The sequence below is a fragment of the Thermobia domestica genome, chromosome 17, assembly GCF_964235325.1.
Source record: "Thermobia domestica chromosome 17, izTheDome1.hap1.1, whole genome shotgun sequence".
Taxonomy (NCBI): Eukaryota; Metazoa; Arthropoda; class Insecta; order Zygentoma; family Lepismatidae; genus Thermobia; species Thermobia domestica.
This window is the reverse complement of record NC_137470.1, coordinates 70018529-70038182: the sequence shown is the minus strand read 5'-3', so window position 1 is coordinate 70038182 and position 19654 is coordinate 70018529. Positions and strand designations below refer to the sequence as shown.

Here is a 19654-nt window from a genome sequence, read left to right as displayed (position 1 = left end):
ATTCCAAAAACATTGTCATTTGTACTTATTATCATAAGACTTATCGAATATGTCAAGCCTTCTACTCTCAGATTATTTGCAATCAAATCCTAATTAGTTTGGTGTTTTATCTTGTACTAAAAATTAAACTATGTATTGCAATTTTGAAATGAAGCTTTACCACTTGAATAAAAAGTGGAATAGGAGAATTACTGTCTGATGCCAATATCAGGTGTAGTCGGGGAGCGTTTTGGAAGGGGGCGCTAAGGTGAATTCTGGCCCCGGGAGACAACTAGCCTAGTTGTGTCGCTGAGAATGAGCTTATGGAATGCTGTGAAAACCTAATTTATACAAGGACTTCCATTGTGAAAATGAATATACCAATTGATTAATAGAAAAATTTACATCAAGCTTTTCAGTCATCTTGTTGAGTGAGCTTAGAAGTTGTAGAAGTTTCTTTTGTTGTTACTTGTTAAATTTGCTATTGCTTCACATGTGTAAATACTAGTGGAAATTAGCTAATTTTGTTGTCTATATTTCTAGAATGGAAAGAAGATAACGGCAGACATAAGATACAAAACTTTAGAAGAAGACAACACCTATACATTATTAATTTTGGAGGCACTACAAGAGGATACAGCAAAATATGAGTGTGTTGCAATCAATAGTGCTGGAGAAGCTCGATGTGACGCCGAGTGTTTTGTTCAAACTCCTTCCACTCCAGCGCAGTCCGCGAAACCACAAGCAACTGCAGCAGCAACAGCAGCTGACCAAGCACCGACAATCGTAGAACCACTGAAGGACCAATCTGTAAAGGAAGGCCAGTCAGCAGCATTTAGATGTAAAATTGCTGCTAAGCCAGGTAATATCCTATTACATACTTCTTTTCATGTACAGAATGTCGCAAAAAAGTGACACAATATTTTGGGAACAGATTCCTGACATCAAAATAAGAAAAAAAGTTAATATGGACCTGTGCTCAAAATCGGATAGTTTTGGAGTTATAGGATGCCGAAAACGTGAAACAAGTAAACTTAAAAAGTTCATAGCTCCACTACTATAGAATCTATCGCAGTTGGGTCAAGACATCACTGAGGAACTAGTATGTAAACTATCCAAATATCCATCTTTTAGAACCACCGGTAGTTGCACAATCATTTTTAGAGAAAGTATTTGAGAGTACTTGATCACTCTTCTGCTATCTCTCTAAAAATTGGTGTGCAAATACTGGATGATTTTTAAGCATGGATATTTGGATAGTTCACATGCCAGTTCCTCACTGATGTTTTGATCCGACTAGGTCCCATAGTAGTGAAGCTATGAACTTCACTTGTTTCACGTTTTCGGCACCCTATAACTCCGAAACTATCCACTTTTGAGCACAGGTCCATATGAACTTTTTTTTCTTATTTTGATGTGAAGAATCACTGACAATTTTCTGTAACACACTGTATGTACTTTCATATGACTACTTGGCTCTTAGTCATATGAAGTTAGTAACAAAAGAATATTTAAAAGAATAATGATAATTTTTTAGCTTTACATTCCGAGTTAAACAGCATTGTGCAGTTAAAAATGTAAAGTCAGCAATCTTCTTTGTTACTCATGTTACCCTTATATTTAACTTGCGATCTGACATTTCGAAGTGGTTTCTGTTACTTATGTAAAAGTAGCTACAAGAGTGTTTTAAAGTTAGTTTATCTCACATGAACCATTTATTTTCATTGATAAAACATGCTAATTTCAGAAAATAAAACTATCCGAGATAGAAAGAGGTGCCATCTCCAAACAATGCACCTGCACCTAAGAAATTTATAGATGGAATATTGTAATCTTCACGGTTTTGGAGCATACACTTCTATCTCATAGAGCGAATGCGTGAAACTTCATTTCGCAATATTTTCAACAGACGAATATATTGTTGAAACTCATTAAGTAATAGAATGGATAGCACAGTCTCCTTAGGTACCGATGTTTTCGTGAAAATAAAATTATTTTTTCTGGAACCTGTGGCATGATCCTATCCAACTTTCTTGAAGGCTAAATAGTGCAGTGGGGAAGAGCGTATTCTATGCTGCTAGGATGATGTTGCAACTGCGAGCTGTACTGAATTCAAGTCTCAATATGATTCGGAGCCCACGTAGATCACATCCTTCTTAACTTTGGTTTGCACAAAGACATAAAATAAATTCAATCCATAAAAATATTTTTTGACCCAATGAATTTGATGACGAGTTAAAACACGGACTTCAACGTTTGTGGGGGCACAGTGGATCAAGTGGTAGACAGCTTACCTCTGGTGTGTGAGATCCCTGGTTCAATTCCTGACCAAGTAAATTCGTGGTGGACAACATCGTGTCCGTGGGTTTTCTCGGGTTACCCTCGCTTCCTCCCACTTTACCATTCCACCAATTCTTCCATCATCATTCACTTGCCTAAATCATGGTATCCATTTGCCTAACGGCAATAATCATGGGACATTAAAGTGAAATTTTCATTTCATTTTCAACACGTGTCTCGGTATTTTTTCTGACATTCAGAGAGATTCGAAACGTTCGTACCAAAATTCAGAAGAGATTCCTGACGCCAAATGAAACGATGAAGTTCTAATAAATGAATCAATAAACATTTCGCTTAAGGGCAGAGGCATGGTAACTAGTCGGCAGCAATTTCGGCCGTGGTTTTCTCCTCTGCTCTAGTGGCGATCGCGTACATAAGTCTTTGGTACACGAGATCACAGGTTGATTCCCTATGTGTGAGTGTTGAAATTTAAACGTTTTACGATGATTCGGATTCCACCTTAACCTGTAAGTCCACATTTCACATAGCCTAGGTACTGGAAAGAGACGCTCAACTTCAACAAAATAGGACAATTTTGACAGCGATAGCCTGAAAGCAAATAGATATGCCGGTAACAATTAAACGAGAACGATGCGCTAAAATAAGTGCTTATTGATATTTGATTGTTGGATTGGGATTTAGAATCTCTTTCAGTATCAAGACTATATGAGAGTTTAATGTGGAATCCGAACTACAGCAATACGTTCAAATTTCATGCTTTCTCACAAAGAATCGAACCCTGAACTCCGTGTACCAAAGGGGCCGCGGTGGCTCAGTGGTAAGGCGTTCATTGCTGGTAAGCGGGGACCCTGATTCGATCCCAGCTCGCGCCAAATGAACTTTGTGATGAACAAAGACCGTGTGTGTGTGGGAGGGGGGGGGGTTCTCGGTATTCTCCCGTTTCTTCCCACTTTATTCATTCCACCATTGCATTCATTTCTCATTATCACCATCTCGTTTAGCGTAGCCAGGATAATCATTGGATGTAAAAGAAAGACTTTTTTCCGTTTACTAAAGGCTCTGGCCTTAGCCACTAGAGAAGTGATTTAGAGGTGTGTGTGTGTGTGTGTACATTACTTTGGGGGCTTCATGCTCCCAACTTGGGACAAACGAGAAACACTGGCAATAGAAGGTCATATGTAGGTACATGTGTCTATTGGTGTTAATAATTTGCTTATCTTTATTAATTTGTACTTCTTGACTTTATTTCAGCTGCGCAAATAAAGTGGCAGAAGGGAGATCGAGTTATTAAACCATCAAAATACTTCCAAATGTCAAAGGATGGTGATGTGTATACTCTTCGTATATCAGAGGCTTTCCCTGAAGATGAAGGCCAATATAAATGTGTTGCATCCAATCCTGCTGGCCAAGTAACGCTTTCTGCTAATCTTCACGTATTAGGTAAGTTTATTTTTCCTATTACGAATATATACAGAGAGTTTCTAAACATCAGAAACATTTGAAAGTTTTTTTTTTTCCTTTTTAACCCCAAGATAAGACAAGAAGTAGAGACCAATTCGGGTGTAGAAATGCTTTCTTTGGTGCTATGTCCGACATCAGGAAATTTGTCGAAATGCAAAAACAACCATAATTGAACAATTAAATGTTAGATCAAAGTCGGATAAAATATCAATAATGGATCATGGATATGTTAAAATATCAATAATATTTTCGACAAAGCGGACACTTTCAAATATCTAGGACGAACATTTACAGACCAAAGCTATATCTACGAAGGAAATAAATGTCGACTGAAAGCAGGGAATTTGTGCTATTATTCAGCCCAAATGTATTTGTCTTCGCGAATACATTCGAGGTACTCACAGCATGAGGCTATAATTTATTCTACAGAAACACTAGTGTGAATATCTTTTTATTTCTGTTCTCAAGAAGGGAGGCAATCGGTGTAATTGAAGAACTATTTGCCTTAGCGTAGAAATTATCTATATGTGCCTCCATTTTAAATATTTAAGCACATAACATTTCTAATTATTTCTTGTAAATTATTGACCAAAACTGCATGTAATTTTCAGCCATGAGAATGTAGAAATCGTTTAGGTTTTTGATTCTACTTGTTATAGTTTGTTAGATAATTCTTTAGTATCATTTGATTTATACCATTTAAAATTTATTATATAAGAATAGGGTAGAGTTATTTGTTTTCCTACTTTTATAATCATCGTGCATAATGTCATCAAGGTATTTTAGCTATATCTAAATTTCATTAAAGGAGAATCACTGTGAATTGAATAACAGCCTGTGTTGGTCACAAGCATTTTACAGTGATTTGAAATTAGTATAACTGTTTGTGTATTTTAGTAACTTTATCATAGGTTACGTAATTGTGCCCTTTCTAAATGTATATATTCTTTTTATATTATTTAGCACCAGACATACAAGAAGTGCCACCTACAGTATCACCTCTCGCTGACGTGACTGTTCCTGAAGGCAATCCAGCACAATTCAGAACAGTAATTGGTGGAAAGCCGACGCCTAGCATTCAGTGGTTCCGAGAAGGTGCTCTGATACCACAATCATCTGACTTTCAGGTAAATATCTTCAATATTCGCTACACCAATGTGTCTTACCTCTCAAATTTTTTCACCAACACTTTGAATCTCCTTATCCAGAAATTATTTTTGCATGTTTTCTCCTACTTATGTATGCGAGACATCATGATTGGAATGCTGTAACTTTCTTTTAATTCTCCGACTGCTATTGTGTATTTATTACACACTAATTGAACCTGCGCTCTCTACACAGAGCAGCATTTACATATAAGCATGCATCTCTTTGTCATTCCTCACAATATCTGTACATGTCCCTTTACAGACACGAGCGAAAGACGCCTTGATAAAAATCGGCAAGGGGTACCATAAAAGAGATTTTTTTTCCGATTATTTTTACAAAAACTAGATTTGAACCTAGTTCTGGTTGGCGTTTCTAATTCATATATGATCAGTTCTTTCTTTCTTCTTGCATGCAGTATGTAATAAATAAATACATTACACACGCTATTAATTATGTCAATGATATATGGTGTTCATTGGGCAAAACACCCCAAACATCAAAGATTCATCTTAGACTGGAGAAATGGTTATCCTTCGTTTTTTCATTTGGCCATGAAAAAAAAAAAAAAAAAAACACCGGTGAGATATACTAACCCCGTATACAAATATCTGGTGTTGGAATCTATAATTCGCAGGATATGATGCTTTATTGTTTTAAAATTTCAACACTTTCAGTCTACTCCTAAAAGATGTAATAAAGAAATAACGGTCATTTTTTTTTTAAATATTAAATTAAAACTGAACAATCTACACAAAATTTGAAGTTGAGCAGGGAAAACTGTTTTCTAGCACTTGTGGTATTCGAGGTCTCATTGTCGAAAGACTTGGACACAAACATAGAAATGTTTCTTGACCACAAACATATAAACCTAGCATTTTATATATTATTACACATAAGTGAAACGAGTGACATGTCACGTTGACTTTGAAAGAGACTCTCTTAATGTTTTTGATTCCGTCTAAATAATTAGTCTGAACCACATACAATCATCACAGATCATTTGGGTTGGGTATTGCTTTTGTTTGTTTATTTTTAGCTGTTTTCTAATTTTGTAAAATGTTAGTTTATCTTTCTATGACACATTGATTTGCAGTTTAATGTGAGATTTGCACTACAATACTCTAACCGGAAATTGAATAAGAGTCTCTCACACTAAATGTGAGATTGGTAACGTTTTGAATAGTTTGAAAAGTGGAGCTGAATCGATATTAAGGCTAGGTCTTAATATCGATTCAGTTTGATATTAAGACAACTTGTTAGGTCTTAGATTATCATATAATAAGGGCTGAAAATATGCAGAACTTATAGAAAAAAGAATCGTGTTTATGAGTTCATGCTTAGTTGGATTGAGTAATCGAAAGTATGTAGAACGTAGTGCTTCTTTCCTTCTGATTTGTGATAGAGTTCTTAACTAATATCTTGTGACTAATTTTCTTATGTATTTGTCATTTATTTGTTTCAACTATATATGTATTCTCAATAAAAGTCGTGGCATGACTAATTAGAATACGAAGGGCGCAGGAGAACATGATAACTCAATTTTTTTACAAATTTCGGTTTAGTAATGATTTATAACCGTATTATCTGTGGTTATTATGATATGGTTATTGTAGTTAGAACCGAAGAAGGACTATAGGAGATGATTGACAAAATAGTTGACACTGGAAAACTATGTGGAATGGAAATCAATATCGAAAAATCGAAAGTCATGAGAATATCCCGTGCAAAACGTACCCTTAAGGGGCAGAGAAAAACAAAGAGAACTTGAAGAGGTCGAGAATTTCAAATATCTGGGAAGTACTTTGACGAAAGATGCTTACTGAACCAAAGAGATCAGGTCAAGAATTGCCATAGACAAAGAAGCATTCAACAAGAAAAGATCACGCTTAACTAGCAAGCTGAATATTGAACTAAGGAAGAAGTCAGTCATGTGCTACATGTGGAGTATTGGAATATATGGTTCAGAGACTTGGACATTACGGAAGTTAGAGAAGAAATGTTCAGAAAGCTTCGAAATGTGATGTTGGAGGAACATGGAGAAGATAAAATGGACAGAAAGAGTAACAAACGAAGATGTTTTAAAACGGACAGGGGAGAGGAGGACGCTTCCAGCCACCATCCTTCGTAGAAAGGCCAATTGGATTGTACACATCTTACAAAGAAATTGTCTTCTTCATACCGCCATAGAAGGAAAGATGGAAGGAAAACGAGGAGTAGGAAGCAAAAGAACACAACTGATCGATGATTTGAAAATAAAAGAAAATATTGGAAGTTAAAAGAGGAAGCTGAAGATTGAGAAACGTGGAAGAAACATTTCCAGATCCAAACCGAAAATTAAAATTTAAAAGTAAAAGCAGAATACTTAATAATAATAATAATAATAATAATAATAATAATAATAATAATAATAATAATAATAATAATAATAATAATAATAGTAATAACGATTTATGTTAATAGAATTAGAACCTAAATGATTATGAAATATTAAAGGAAACAGTATGTGATAATTCTGGGGATATTTAACAAGGAAAAGTTTGCCTTCAGGGGATTAACTTGGCAAGTGCCGACTTTGCTTTGCCTCGCCTGTAAAATTTCTGAAGTGCTGGTTATCAAGTTCTTCTCCCAAGTCCTTCATGTCTATTTTATTAATCATGTTTGTTTAAATTATATATAGTTTTCCTGAGTACAGTCCATTATATACAACTTGTCCTTTCTGACAGTTGCTTTTCTCTGTGTTTTCCTTCCTGTACGTGGTCATAACAATCAGGCAAGAAGAACTGTTTTTATGGCAACATTACTTTCAGCCAATTATAGTGGTTCATTCCTCTCGCTCTGCAGTGGTAAACAGTCCACTCTTTCCGCACGTTGCCAATTTGAATACAAACAAATACATATTGTTTTAATCGAATGCCAACTTCAGTAGTGGACCTGCTAGTTATTGAGAGAATTCTTTTAGTTATCTTTTGTGTCATTTAATTTTATAAAACTGAGGTTTAGTTGCAGTGAATAATTTCGTGTTTCAATACCCGACACAAAAACTGGCAACACAGCAGTGAGCACCACAAGCTGTCAGAAAGGACAAGTAGTATCAATTATAGTATAAATATTCCGTATTATTTAAAAAGCAACAGTTTTACAGAGGTGCCGCAAATTTAATGAAAGAAAACAAGAAATTGTATATTTTACTGTCTGTTAAACGTAATTACAGAATCCTACATTTTGGTAGATTTTTGTTATCATCTTAAATTGACCCACCCATGCGTGCTTCTTTTTTTAATGTTTTGAAAATAACTCAGGAGACACTAGGTTCTATATATAAAGTTGGTTTCATTACTTTGTTCTCTCTTGATTTCTGTATGTAATTCCTATTTGGTTTAAAGATCAAAGAGCTCAAGATGTCTAACTTCTATTACTACCTCAAACAATTATGTTTTTCTTTTGCTATTTTTTGGTAATATTCTGTGAGTTTCTCAGCCTTGGCTACTGATTATTTCTGTATCAATAACCGTGAATTATCTAGCGTATTCTGACAGAAGTGTGAAAGTTTGAATCGAAACTTCCTATGACATTGCGCAGAAAGACTAATTGCTATAAGGCAAAGCATAAATAATACTGAATATTTAAGAAGCTCCAGCATGTCATTCAGGCTTGGCAAATATAATGTCTTGCAAAAGTTAAAGGAATTCCTGAGAAGTAAAAGTTAACGTTGTATTCTTAAACATGTACAAGTAAACTTAGTGACAGTGTTTAAATAATAAGAATAAATAAGTGTTTCGTGTCGTGTAAAAATTGTAAACTTTGATTCTTTATTGTATTTCTAGTTTAAGGCAACACTTACCATCATATATTTTACCATTTTACTTTCACTTATCTTAACTTAAGATGATTCCATGTTTAAGAATTTTCCATCGACCCCTTCGTCTTCATCGCATTTACTTACATACATTAATTACGATTTTCTCATGTCATTCTTTTCATTCACCTTGTCTTCTACAAAAGAAAAAGAGGAAAACAGTATTTTTTGTTAATAAACCGAGATGAAACGAACTCAGGAACTCCCGGCATACAAAGCTGTGGAATACAGCGTCTGTTGCGTAGCCAAGCCTCTTTCTGTCCGAGCTCGGCCATCAAATATAACAATCTTCATTTATTTCTTAGACAATGTGTTATTTTACCACCAAATTTCGTTCAGATCCGACCAATAGTTACCGAGAAATAAAGTATCACATACAAGGCGAGTTGAGCCGAGCTGAGCCCAGCCATCAAATATAGTGATCTTTATTACTTGCCTGACAAATTTGGTTCAGACTGTACCGGTGTTTACCGAGAAATAAAGTATTACACAAGTCCAGTCGAGCCTGTCCCTGGATAAGCTCGGATACCAGGAATAGCAACTGTTATTCCCTGGAAGATGGGCTACTTGCCCATCAAATTTCGTTCAGATCTAGCCAACAGTTACCGAGAAATAAAGTGCAACTCACACATACATACACCTGGAGTGGAATTATAAGCTCCCGTATGGTTACGCCGAGAGAATAAAAAAACTTGATAAATAAACGTATTGTAATATGTTGTATATACTAAAAGAAATGGGCTCATTCGATGGACTTTAATATGTGAAAAAGTATTTTTAAGTATATTGAAATAAAAAAGTAATATAAATAAAATATACAAATATGAGTCCATCAAAAGCTAAATTTGTCTTTCTTTGAGTTGTGAACGTTTCTACAATCATACGAACAATGACAAGATAACACGCGCCAAACACTTCTTAAGATTGCAGATGTTTTTCTTGTTTTCTGCAAATCTCTTTGTGTAGCATTTTTATGGATTACTAGCTCAAATGCCCATTCTTCGCATAGCAAAATAGGTTTGTGGAAAATATTTTAAAAGTCTATTCAAACCCCTTTCCCCTCTTACGATACGTATTTGGATGAGAATGAAGTCGAAAAACTCAGCTTGATCCAAGTGAAAAATATGTACAAGAATATATATTAGATGTCGAGAATGAAACAAAGTCGATATGAAACCGAGAAAAATGTACATTTTTTTCTCTTTGCCTGTTAAAAGTGGAATTTTCGAAATTGTCGAAAGAGCATTTCATTCTTTTTAATTAAGAGCAATTTGTAGAATTTGCTACCTTCCCTTCCTGGAAATAAAATGTCCGAAAACACTGAGGCTTTCCTGTCACTGAGGCTAGTTTATATGCCTGTCACTTGCTTTTAATAAAGAGTTTATGTACCAAGTTTCATTACCCTAACATAAGGGGGTCGTGAGACACTTTTCTGGCATATATTTTAAATGTCCTCTCCCCTTCATAGCATTCGGCTTAGGCTCCTAAATTTGAATACGTAAGATACTTATGAGGATAGCTATAAGTTTTGCAAGGTATTGTGACTACCTGTACGAAACATCCATTATTATGCATATAATGAAATAATTGCTATTGAACATAAGAGTATGTATTGAAACTCAGAGGTTGTGCAAGTTATTACTCAGCTAATGAGATTGTGTGTTTTACTTTTCCAGATGATCCACGAAGGCAATCATGCTGTTTTGTTAATCAAAACCACATATGAGGAGGACTCCGGCGTCTTTACATGTCGAGCAACCAACTCCGCTGGACAAGTCGAGACTTCAGCCAGGCTCATTGTGAAAAGTAAGGAATAAGGGCTTTTTATTTGTAATAGAACTTCGTCGATTCTTATTGTTGTACTGTTTCTATCGTTGTGTATTGTTTCTTCGTATAGAGAATGAAAGAGGAATGTGGGCAGTTAGATATATTCGAGAAAGTTAGTGAGTCTCTTGTTGAATTATTAGGTAAAAAGCTTTTAGTTGCTTGTGGATAATGTGCCAAAGAACTAAACCCATGCTACTCGTATAGTGTTTATATTAATACATTTTGTTAAATATACTGCCTGCTTTCCTTTTTATACGTAGTGTAATATGTGTTAGTTTATTTTCTCTGATAATTACAGTTGTGTTATTATGATTAATTAACTTTCTTATGGGCACAATTTCTGCTGCCTCTACATTAAAAAGAAAAAAAAAGAATAAGAACATTGTTTGTGTGGAAAAAGAATATTTTCCTTTAAAAGAAGACGGTATTTGGTGTTGTGAATATAAAAATGCATAGGAAATATCAAATATTTAATATCATCTGTTACTTGATTGACTAATAGTATGAAAAGCAAATTGTGTCGAGTATTAATTGATATTATGTTATCTAATTTTTATGTACCTTTGACATTTTCCGATAATCTCTAGTCATTCTGAAGAAATTTTACTGTAATTCGTTTTACGTTTTTATACAAAGTTCTATATGCTAGCAATTGAGAAGTGAATGCAGTTGCTAGCTTATTCGTTCAATGCAATAATGTTAATTATATTAGTTGATAAGTAGACGTTAACAGTTAAAAGGAAGTTAATGGCCTTGTGAGTGTGATACATTTTTAACAACATAGGCCTAATTCTTGCACCGAAGACAAGAAGAAAATTGTGCATTTTACAATACTGGCATTTGAAATAAATAAACATTCATTAACAAAATTACAATATATATATGTGACCTTTAAAAAAAATCAAATTGAAAATAAAAGCGAACTGTGACCTAATTGAGAAGAGAAACACTGTTTCATCACCTCTAATAGTGCTCATTTTGCTGTCAAGCAAGGGATAACATTTTATGCTTATTTTAGTTTGATCTTTTTTTTATTTTGAAATTCATATTGTATCATACAAATAGTCCAAAATAAAGGAAAGAGCAGCAATTGAAAACAAATCTGAAGTTGTGAAACATTTCTAGAACCCATCAACAATGTGAACACATTACATGGAAATTGAGGAAACATTGTTTCACACTAAACTTTATTTCCTCTTATTCCATACAAGGTTGTTATAAAATACAATATTTCACTCTTGCATGCATAGTGGTTTCAGATATTGTAATATATACATCATTGAAATATATTCAGCTACTCTAATATCTCCATTTCTCTTAAGACTAAAAAATTAGACATTTTCTAAATTTGAACCTAAATTTGGCGTGTCCTCCTTTTTAGGAGAAAAAAAAATGCAAGGTTGAATAAAAATCAGGTTTTGCAACATTAGTGATTTCATAAGACTGCCGTTACAGGGAGTGGAGGGGAGACAGAAGTGTAAAAACAATCTTCACACTGAAACATTTCGACATAGAGAATTCACATATTTAAATATCCGTTATTATTAAACTATGTAAAATTAGGGTCACCCCTAACCACTAGCTCACTCATCAATTACTTATGAAAAATGTGTTAATCACATATGAATTACTATAGTTAATTTGCAGACTTCTGACAAGTGTATCATTCTATTCACTCCCCAGTAAGTAAGTTATTAGAAACGTTCTTACAACATAATTAACTTGAAGGAATTCCCTCCCTCAAGTCCCTCAGGATTTCGCACCATATTGTTCTTTGTGTTATACTTTCAACTAACTTCTAAGCTTAGCGAACTATAGAAGTTATTGGTTAAGAGTTACTTTAGTTTATATTCAGTATAGTGCGAAGTTTGTCACCAAACTCTTACGCATCGTACACAGGTGTTCAAATGTCACACAGATTCGGTAATTACTGATACATTCTCAAGGAACTCCTGGTTATTCTTAACAATATCGATAGACTCTTTCAGCCATAAGGAGAATGAAATAATATAATTTTACTGCTAATTTTTAGTAAATTATCAGTATATTAGTTAAATTAAGGGGGAGCATAAAAAAGAAAGCATATGAGCAGCACTTATTAAAATGCTGCAATAGTATAAACGTGAAATTTGATTTGTTCTGTCATAGCGAGAGCAGTTTAACAACATTAAGGTAGAACGTAAAAACCTTAATGGAAGACAATATAATTTTTAGAAACAAATTGATCCATAGCTGTTTCAAAGGAGTAGATGGATGTGACTTTTAAGCGTACTATTCTTGTCATGTATTCAAATGCGCTTAAATTTCGACGTTTACAGCTGATGGTGATCTTATGAATTAAAGGATAAGTAAGAAATTAACTGGAGCATAAAAGAAGAAAACTAAATGCACGAATGATTTTGTTTTTAAATAAAAACGTTAATTACTCAGGGTTCCTACTGATCTGGAGAAATTATTTCCCTGACTTCTCCCTGACCTTTGACAGGAAATTCCTTGACTTTCATGACAGGTATCGGATAACGTTGACATTTAAACAAGGAATAAATAACGATGGATATTTATATATAAGAACATTTATTTTATAGAGACAAATAGTAATTAATTGCTCATACATGAATTCCACTTACCACCCATAAAAACCTGAGCAACGTCCCATATAATGGCTGGCTAAGCTGAAATTGGTATACAATTAATGTTAGAAAAATTATATTTTATAAAATTTTCCTGACTTTCCCTGATTTCCAGTCTTTTTCCCTGAGCTTTCCTGACCTGCACTATTTTTCCTGAGTTTTCCCTGGCCTCTCTGACCAGTAGGAACCCTCTTATTGGGAAGGATTAAATTAGGATTTTTAACAAGATTTTAATTTAAGGACTAGATTTTAATGTGAAATGTTAGACTTGGATTGAACATTCCTCGTCTTATTTGTTACCCTATCCAGTCAGTGTATGCTCCCTATGTATATGTAAACGAAACATCATACTAGCAATTACACACTGCTGGTCAATGCTGAGAGGAAGCTGATGCTGAGTTCTGAAATACCTGAAATACCATTTTGAAATCCCTCTAATTTCACCTTATTTCAAAGTTCAACTTGCAGTTCATTGGCCTCTCACTTGTTACTCACTCCACAGCGTAATTTTACTGTTATGCATCCATCGTTCTGCCTTTAGAACAACAAAGGCACAACGCGCTTGTCCATTCTCTTCTGTCTTACGGAGAGAAAATATTGCGGAAACTTCTAAATCCTGAACCTATGGTGGTTTAGAAGATAAGAGACGTAGGGTAAAATTAGGATAAGCCGAAGAATTAGAACCATTATGAATGATTTGCGCGAAGGTAAATACCGAGCCAATGCCAAAATTTAAAAATTAGATATTTCTCAATAATTTTAGCGAAGGTGCAAGAAGAAAATGGTCTCATTAAGATTTGTTATTAATAGACACAAGTTACGAAAATTTGTTGTGGCTTCAAATATCTTCGAGGAAAACTCACTACCCAAAGTTTTGTGGAACGTACTTGTTATATTGTCCAATGAAGTCTCTTTGGCGAATTGGTGTCCTTCTCGGAACTCTCGAGACAGGTCTTGGTCGAATTTTGTTACTCCAGTGCGATGTAAGTCCAGAAGATGGCGATAAACGCTCGTTAATTTCGCTCTGGACAGCGAAATCGAGGGAATAGATTGATTGAAGTCTCCTATTCCATTTCATCAACAGCGAAATGTTTGGTTGTAGATAGAACTTAGCCTGTTATGAAAGTGTACTAAAGCGCTCTTTTCCTTGTGAAATTTTCTTTCCTCCGGCGTGGTGTTCGTCTGACGGATGACTGCAAATGGTCCCAAAATTCAAAGTCCTAATAACGTTTGTCAGTTTGTACGCGTCATTTGATCGTGCGGTTCACATCAAACTGACCTTGAGATAACTTTATAGTTTCTGAGAAGCTGATGCATGCATCGTTTCTCAGCAAACCTTACTTGCTTTCATTTTTTCCTGTTTTCTTTGACTTTGAAACAAATAATAATAATAATAATAATAATAATAATAATAATAATAATAATAATAATAATAATAATAATAAACAATGTCTAACATACATCTGACAAAATGCTTGTGATGTTAGATTTACGGTGTCACTCTGATTCTAACTCTTATGTATCTTTATCGAAATCAAGAGAAAACGTACTTACTTTTACAATAAAAATCCCCAAATTCTTGTTTCCAATATTATGTATCTAAAACTCCTCATTCTGGAAGACTATTCGTTTTCTCCTGTGACTCCAATCTGTATTGTTACTGCTGTGGCATTTTGCAAGTTGTATTCTCTTTGTAGTGTTCACTTTCACAGCTACATGTCTTCTGAGGTAATGGGTTTTTGATTTTGCGTATGTAAACAAACAAGTAGATAAGTGTACACTATAAAAATACGGCCAATTGTTGTAGACAGAAATAAATGTTCATTTCTCTGTTTCTAGGGAAACAATATAAAATTATCCATTGTTGTATTAAATACAAATATTACCGTCTGAAAAAAAAAACATTTTTGAAATTCAAATTTCTTTTTACTGTAATTTAACTAAAATTAAAGTACCGGTAGTTAATTTTTGAAAATCGGCAAGAATTATCAGTCATTAAAGGAAGAAAATAGTTTTGGACACGAGATATGTTAATTTTACTTTCAAATAATTTCGAATCAATTATGATAGTTGAAACCACTCTTCTTAACACAAAATCCGCATCTTTTATGTACTTATCCTCGAAGAGAAGTCTAAAGCTGTATCTAACTATAGTATTAGCAGTGGCGTATTTAGGGGGGCTATCGGCCTCAAGCCTGGAATAAATTTGTTAGTTTTTCGCATTCCACGTACAACAATAATCCTTACCATTTCCAAGAATATCATTGACTTTCCATTTTCTTATGCTCTTTGTTCAGAAATAATACTGTAATTGTCAAATTTCACTCCATGTAAGAACTGCGTTGTTTTCTTTCTTTCGTTCATTCTACTCTTCTGCTCCTTTTTCTTAGTTGTTACTTTCTTTCGTTTCTCCTATACTTTCGACCGTCGTTAGTTTTGATTCAAGTCGGCCGTCGTCAGTAACACCAAAATTAAGAGGAGCTGATAAGCGAAACTGGTGTTCCACACCAACTTGTACGGATATCAACATAACGAGACTTTAGTTATTATAGCAAAGGAATATTTACATCATTTAGTTATAAAGAAAGTTTAATGTTTGAACTAAATAAAATCAAGAGAGGGGAATAAGTAGCCCGGGAAATTAGGTAGGCGAAGGGGATACTTTCTTTTCTTCTATAAATAGAATAAAAGGTTAGACTGTTAAATTTTTGTGTGTATCATATCACATAAGATGTACCAGTCTGCAATTCTTGTCATTAAAACTGCAATTAGTATATTTCAACTTCAACTTGTCTCAACATCTTCTTTCAGGTAAAAACGTACACAGATAAAACTGAATATTTCCATTTTTTTCTAAAATGAAATCAGTGAAGTTGAAATGAGAGTATAAATATTCAACGTTTGTTTGCAGGAGTGTCATTTCAGATTTGGCTGGGAAGGGGGGGGGGTAGATCCTCCACCCACATACGAGTATCACGTTTTTTCCTAGTATATTAGTAGACTATCGATTAAAATATATTTAATTCTCAAATTCAGGTGGGCAATTGCCCCCTGCTTCTCCGTGTTGTGCATAGCCCCCTGAAACAAAATCCTAAATACGCCACTGAGTGTTAGTATAAATCCAAAAATAGTACGAGAAAAATCTTTTAACAATACTGTTACAAAATAAAATCAATTTACGTTAATATCTTAGGATCAGCTACTGTAAGATATTTTCCTGTCTTTTTTCCATTCCTACATCACATTCTGCTGTCCTTAAATCTTCAGACTTATACTTTAAATTCAAGAACCGGGTCTTGCAATAAATAACATAGAGAAAAAGAATTTTAGTTGCTTATTTTCTTTCTAATTACTTCTGTTTTAGATGAATGAACGGTCAAGTTCAGTATAAGGTACTTTTTCACCTACTCCGCGTATTTGCCTATTAATTCAATGTTAAAGCAGAAATTGTTAATCATTTTTTTTTAAAAAAAGTATTATTCTTACGTAAGATGAATATCATAAATGCATAATTTGTAACTGAAGGCCTTGGTTTACAATTGCGAGCAATTATCATACCCATACCCAGAACTCACGGTCAAGGTTTAAAATCTTTAGCATTTTGGTCAAAATCATTAAAAGAATGTCATCTTCAAATTGGCTTTACCCAAGTTCAATTTCATGTTTGGTTTATTATTATTATTATTTATGCATTTTCAATATATTATGTAATGCGATCCTTCTGAAGATACAGCGGCAGATTTTTACATTTTTAGAAAAATAACATTTTGCTCCACACTATCCTTAAAATATAAATAAATAAATCCATCGTAGCTTAAACCCTGCCCACAACAACTTTCATCTTTATCACACCTACATATTTCCATGGAATGTATCTTATCATATCTGTATATACATGCGACGCTTCAAATAGGGGATTATTGAAATTCTTGTATAATTGAAATTCTTGTATAATTGAAATTCTTGAATATCAAGGCGAATCTTTACTTACTCGTAGCATATTATTTCTCAGCTTGGTTTTCAGTAATTGTAGCCTTGATTTCAGTAAGTTACTGAAATCAGCAAAGCAGGCCGAGAAGATGATAACCAACAGACTTCAAGATTACTTATAACTTGCACAATTCATTATGCTGTATATTACAACAAGTGATCCACACTGGAGTACACCAAACTTCGATAAACATTGGTTTTCATTGTCGCGCACGGGCCCCTACAAGTGGATTTCAGGGGTAGCTTACACCCATGAGATTATTTGGAGAGCATAATTTTTCATTGAAAATGTTTCAATCAAAGTAAACAATGATAAGTTTGGGAAGAGAACGGTAAATTTGGAGTGGTTGCTCCCAAGCACTTGGGGGTGATGGGCACCTCCTGTTGTAGCACATTTGTGTTAAAATATTTTCTCTATATTTTTTGTGGATTGTTATTTCTAGGAGGGGGTGGGATGTATTTGGATGCTATTTTATTGCGCCTATAAAGTAATAAGCTCTGATGTCATGTTTGATCAATAAAGGTACATTACATAGCAATAAACATTGAAACTTGGTTTATATAGCGAGGCTACCCATCTGATATTCCACGAAGAGAAGGCTACGTACAGAAACATCAGTAGTGTCTCTGATCTCCGCGCACTACAAAACATGTAGCATATCGTGATTGCATCTGAGGATGAAGTTATCAATATGTGATTGAGGTATGGCTTAGCAGGGTCACTACCACCTTGAACTTGGGAATGGACCTTGGAGCCATGTAACGGCATGCAATTCCTCTACTGAGCTTTCTCACGCACATTCTAATGGATTCAAGTTTGGTGACCGAGGGGGCCAATCGAACCATCTAATGTCCTGAGTCTGAAGGTAATTATCCACTATGCCAGCTTGACGGGGAGGATCTATTAGAACGAAATTAGGGCCCACTGCACCTCGAAACAGAAACATACTGGTCCAGATTTCATTCTAATACGATACACCTGTGGTCATGCTATGTGGGAAGACATGCAGGGGCATGCGAGACCCCAAGATGATGCCATCCCACACCATGATCCCTTCATTCCTGTAAGATTCAGTTTAGTAATGTTTGCTGGAAAAACCGAATTCCAGGCTCACTAGAAAAATACACTCGAAAATCACTGATGAGACTAAACCAGGATTCATCTGTGAACAGTACATGACTTTATTACTGCATATTTAATATGTAGTAGTATCATTGTTCCTGGAACCATAGGTGATGTTCTTTGCACTAACTGAAACGGGCTCTCTTTGCAGTAGAGTCAATGGAACGCGCCTTGTTGGTCGTCTGGTATACAGGTGTCCCTCAGCTAACTGTATGTGGACTTAAACCTTGAGCGGTAGTTCCTATAACAGCTGTATGATCTTTACCGAGATCTGGGGTGGTGCTGTATCGGTTGCGCCTAACTGTTAGACGTAATGTATGGTCATCTTGGGCAATGATGCTTCTCGGATGGCCTTCGTCAAACATCTGAGAGACGTTGTCACCCCGTTGGAATCGTCGCCAGACACTTGAGATGACATTCTATGGAACACCGAGATCATGCGACATTTCTAACTGGGTCTGACACTTTTCAGTCATCCGATGACATTTTCACGCTTGTTATCATTTCTTCACGCCATTCTTCTATACATGGACTGGCAATAAGCTCAACAGTACAGCAGTGTGTACGGTCAAACACAACTGTAGGCGATGGCGTCTTAAAACAGCTCTAGGCACGCACGCGTACCCAACGCCAATGGAAGTATACAACGCCGCCAAGCGGTCACATCGGGTATCACATGTAGCAAATAGTCAAGGGACTCGTTCTGGGATAAAATCAATGCATTTACGACCGTTTCATCAACAGTTTTTATGAAATTCGGACTATCCTTAAGTTCTGTGCATGAGACTATGTTTTGTATTACAACTTATATTTAATATGTAGTAGTTTCGCCATGTATCATTAATAATTACCTTTCAAACAAATATTTAAGGAGTCCAACTGAACTGATATTGAGAGCATGAACGAATTCCTTGTCCTTTCTGATTTAAATTACTAGAGACCAATTTTTAAAATAGAATTTTATATTCTCATTAAAAAAAATTAGATTAAACTAAATAACTGGATAAATTAAACTCAAAAGCATGTGGCATAATAGGTTGTGAAAGAAAAAAAAATGTAGTTTTGCAAATACATAATTATTTTACCTTCAATTGTATCTATAGACTTGCGGCGGTACCTGAAATCAAGTCCGTCAATGCATTATTTATATATTCAGTATTATAAATTACTTATCACGGCATAGGATTTCAAGAACTACTTTTAGAAAATGTGTAGATTTTTTGCATTCTTCTGTTAGTTGGTGATATAACTTCCGAAAAGCAATTTAATAACAAACTATCTTTGCTTTAACAATAACTCTTTCAAATTATATCAAGTTTATAAATAGATTTGACTCAG

General features: G+C 34.7%; 1 protein-coding gene across 6 annotated transcripts in view; it reads left to right on the top strand.

Annotated features, from left to right (window-relative positions):
• Positions 1-11674, top strand: part of sls (sallimus) — a 346510-nt gene extending 334836 nt beyond the window's left edge. For all 6 annotated transcript variants that reach the window (XM_081744934.1, XM_081744932.1, XM_081744931.1 and 3 more), the window contains 4 exons: positions 523-841; positions 3532-3720; positions 4705-4868; positions 10423-11674. In XM_081744934.1, coding sequence (XP_081601060.1) covers positions 523-841; positions 3532-3720; positions 4705-4868; positions 10423-10563 — 813 coding nt within the window. In that variant the 3' untranslated portion in view covers positions 10564-11674. The remainder of the gene's footprint in view (positions 1-522; positions 842-3531; positions 3721-4704; positions 4869-10422) is intronic.
• The last annotated feature ends 7980 nt before the right edge of the window (positions 11675-19654 follow it).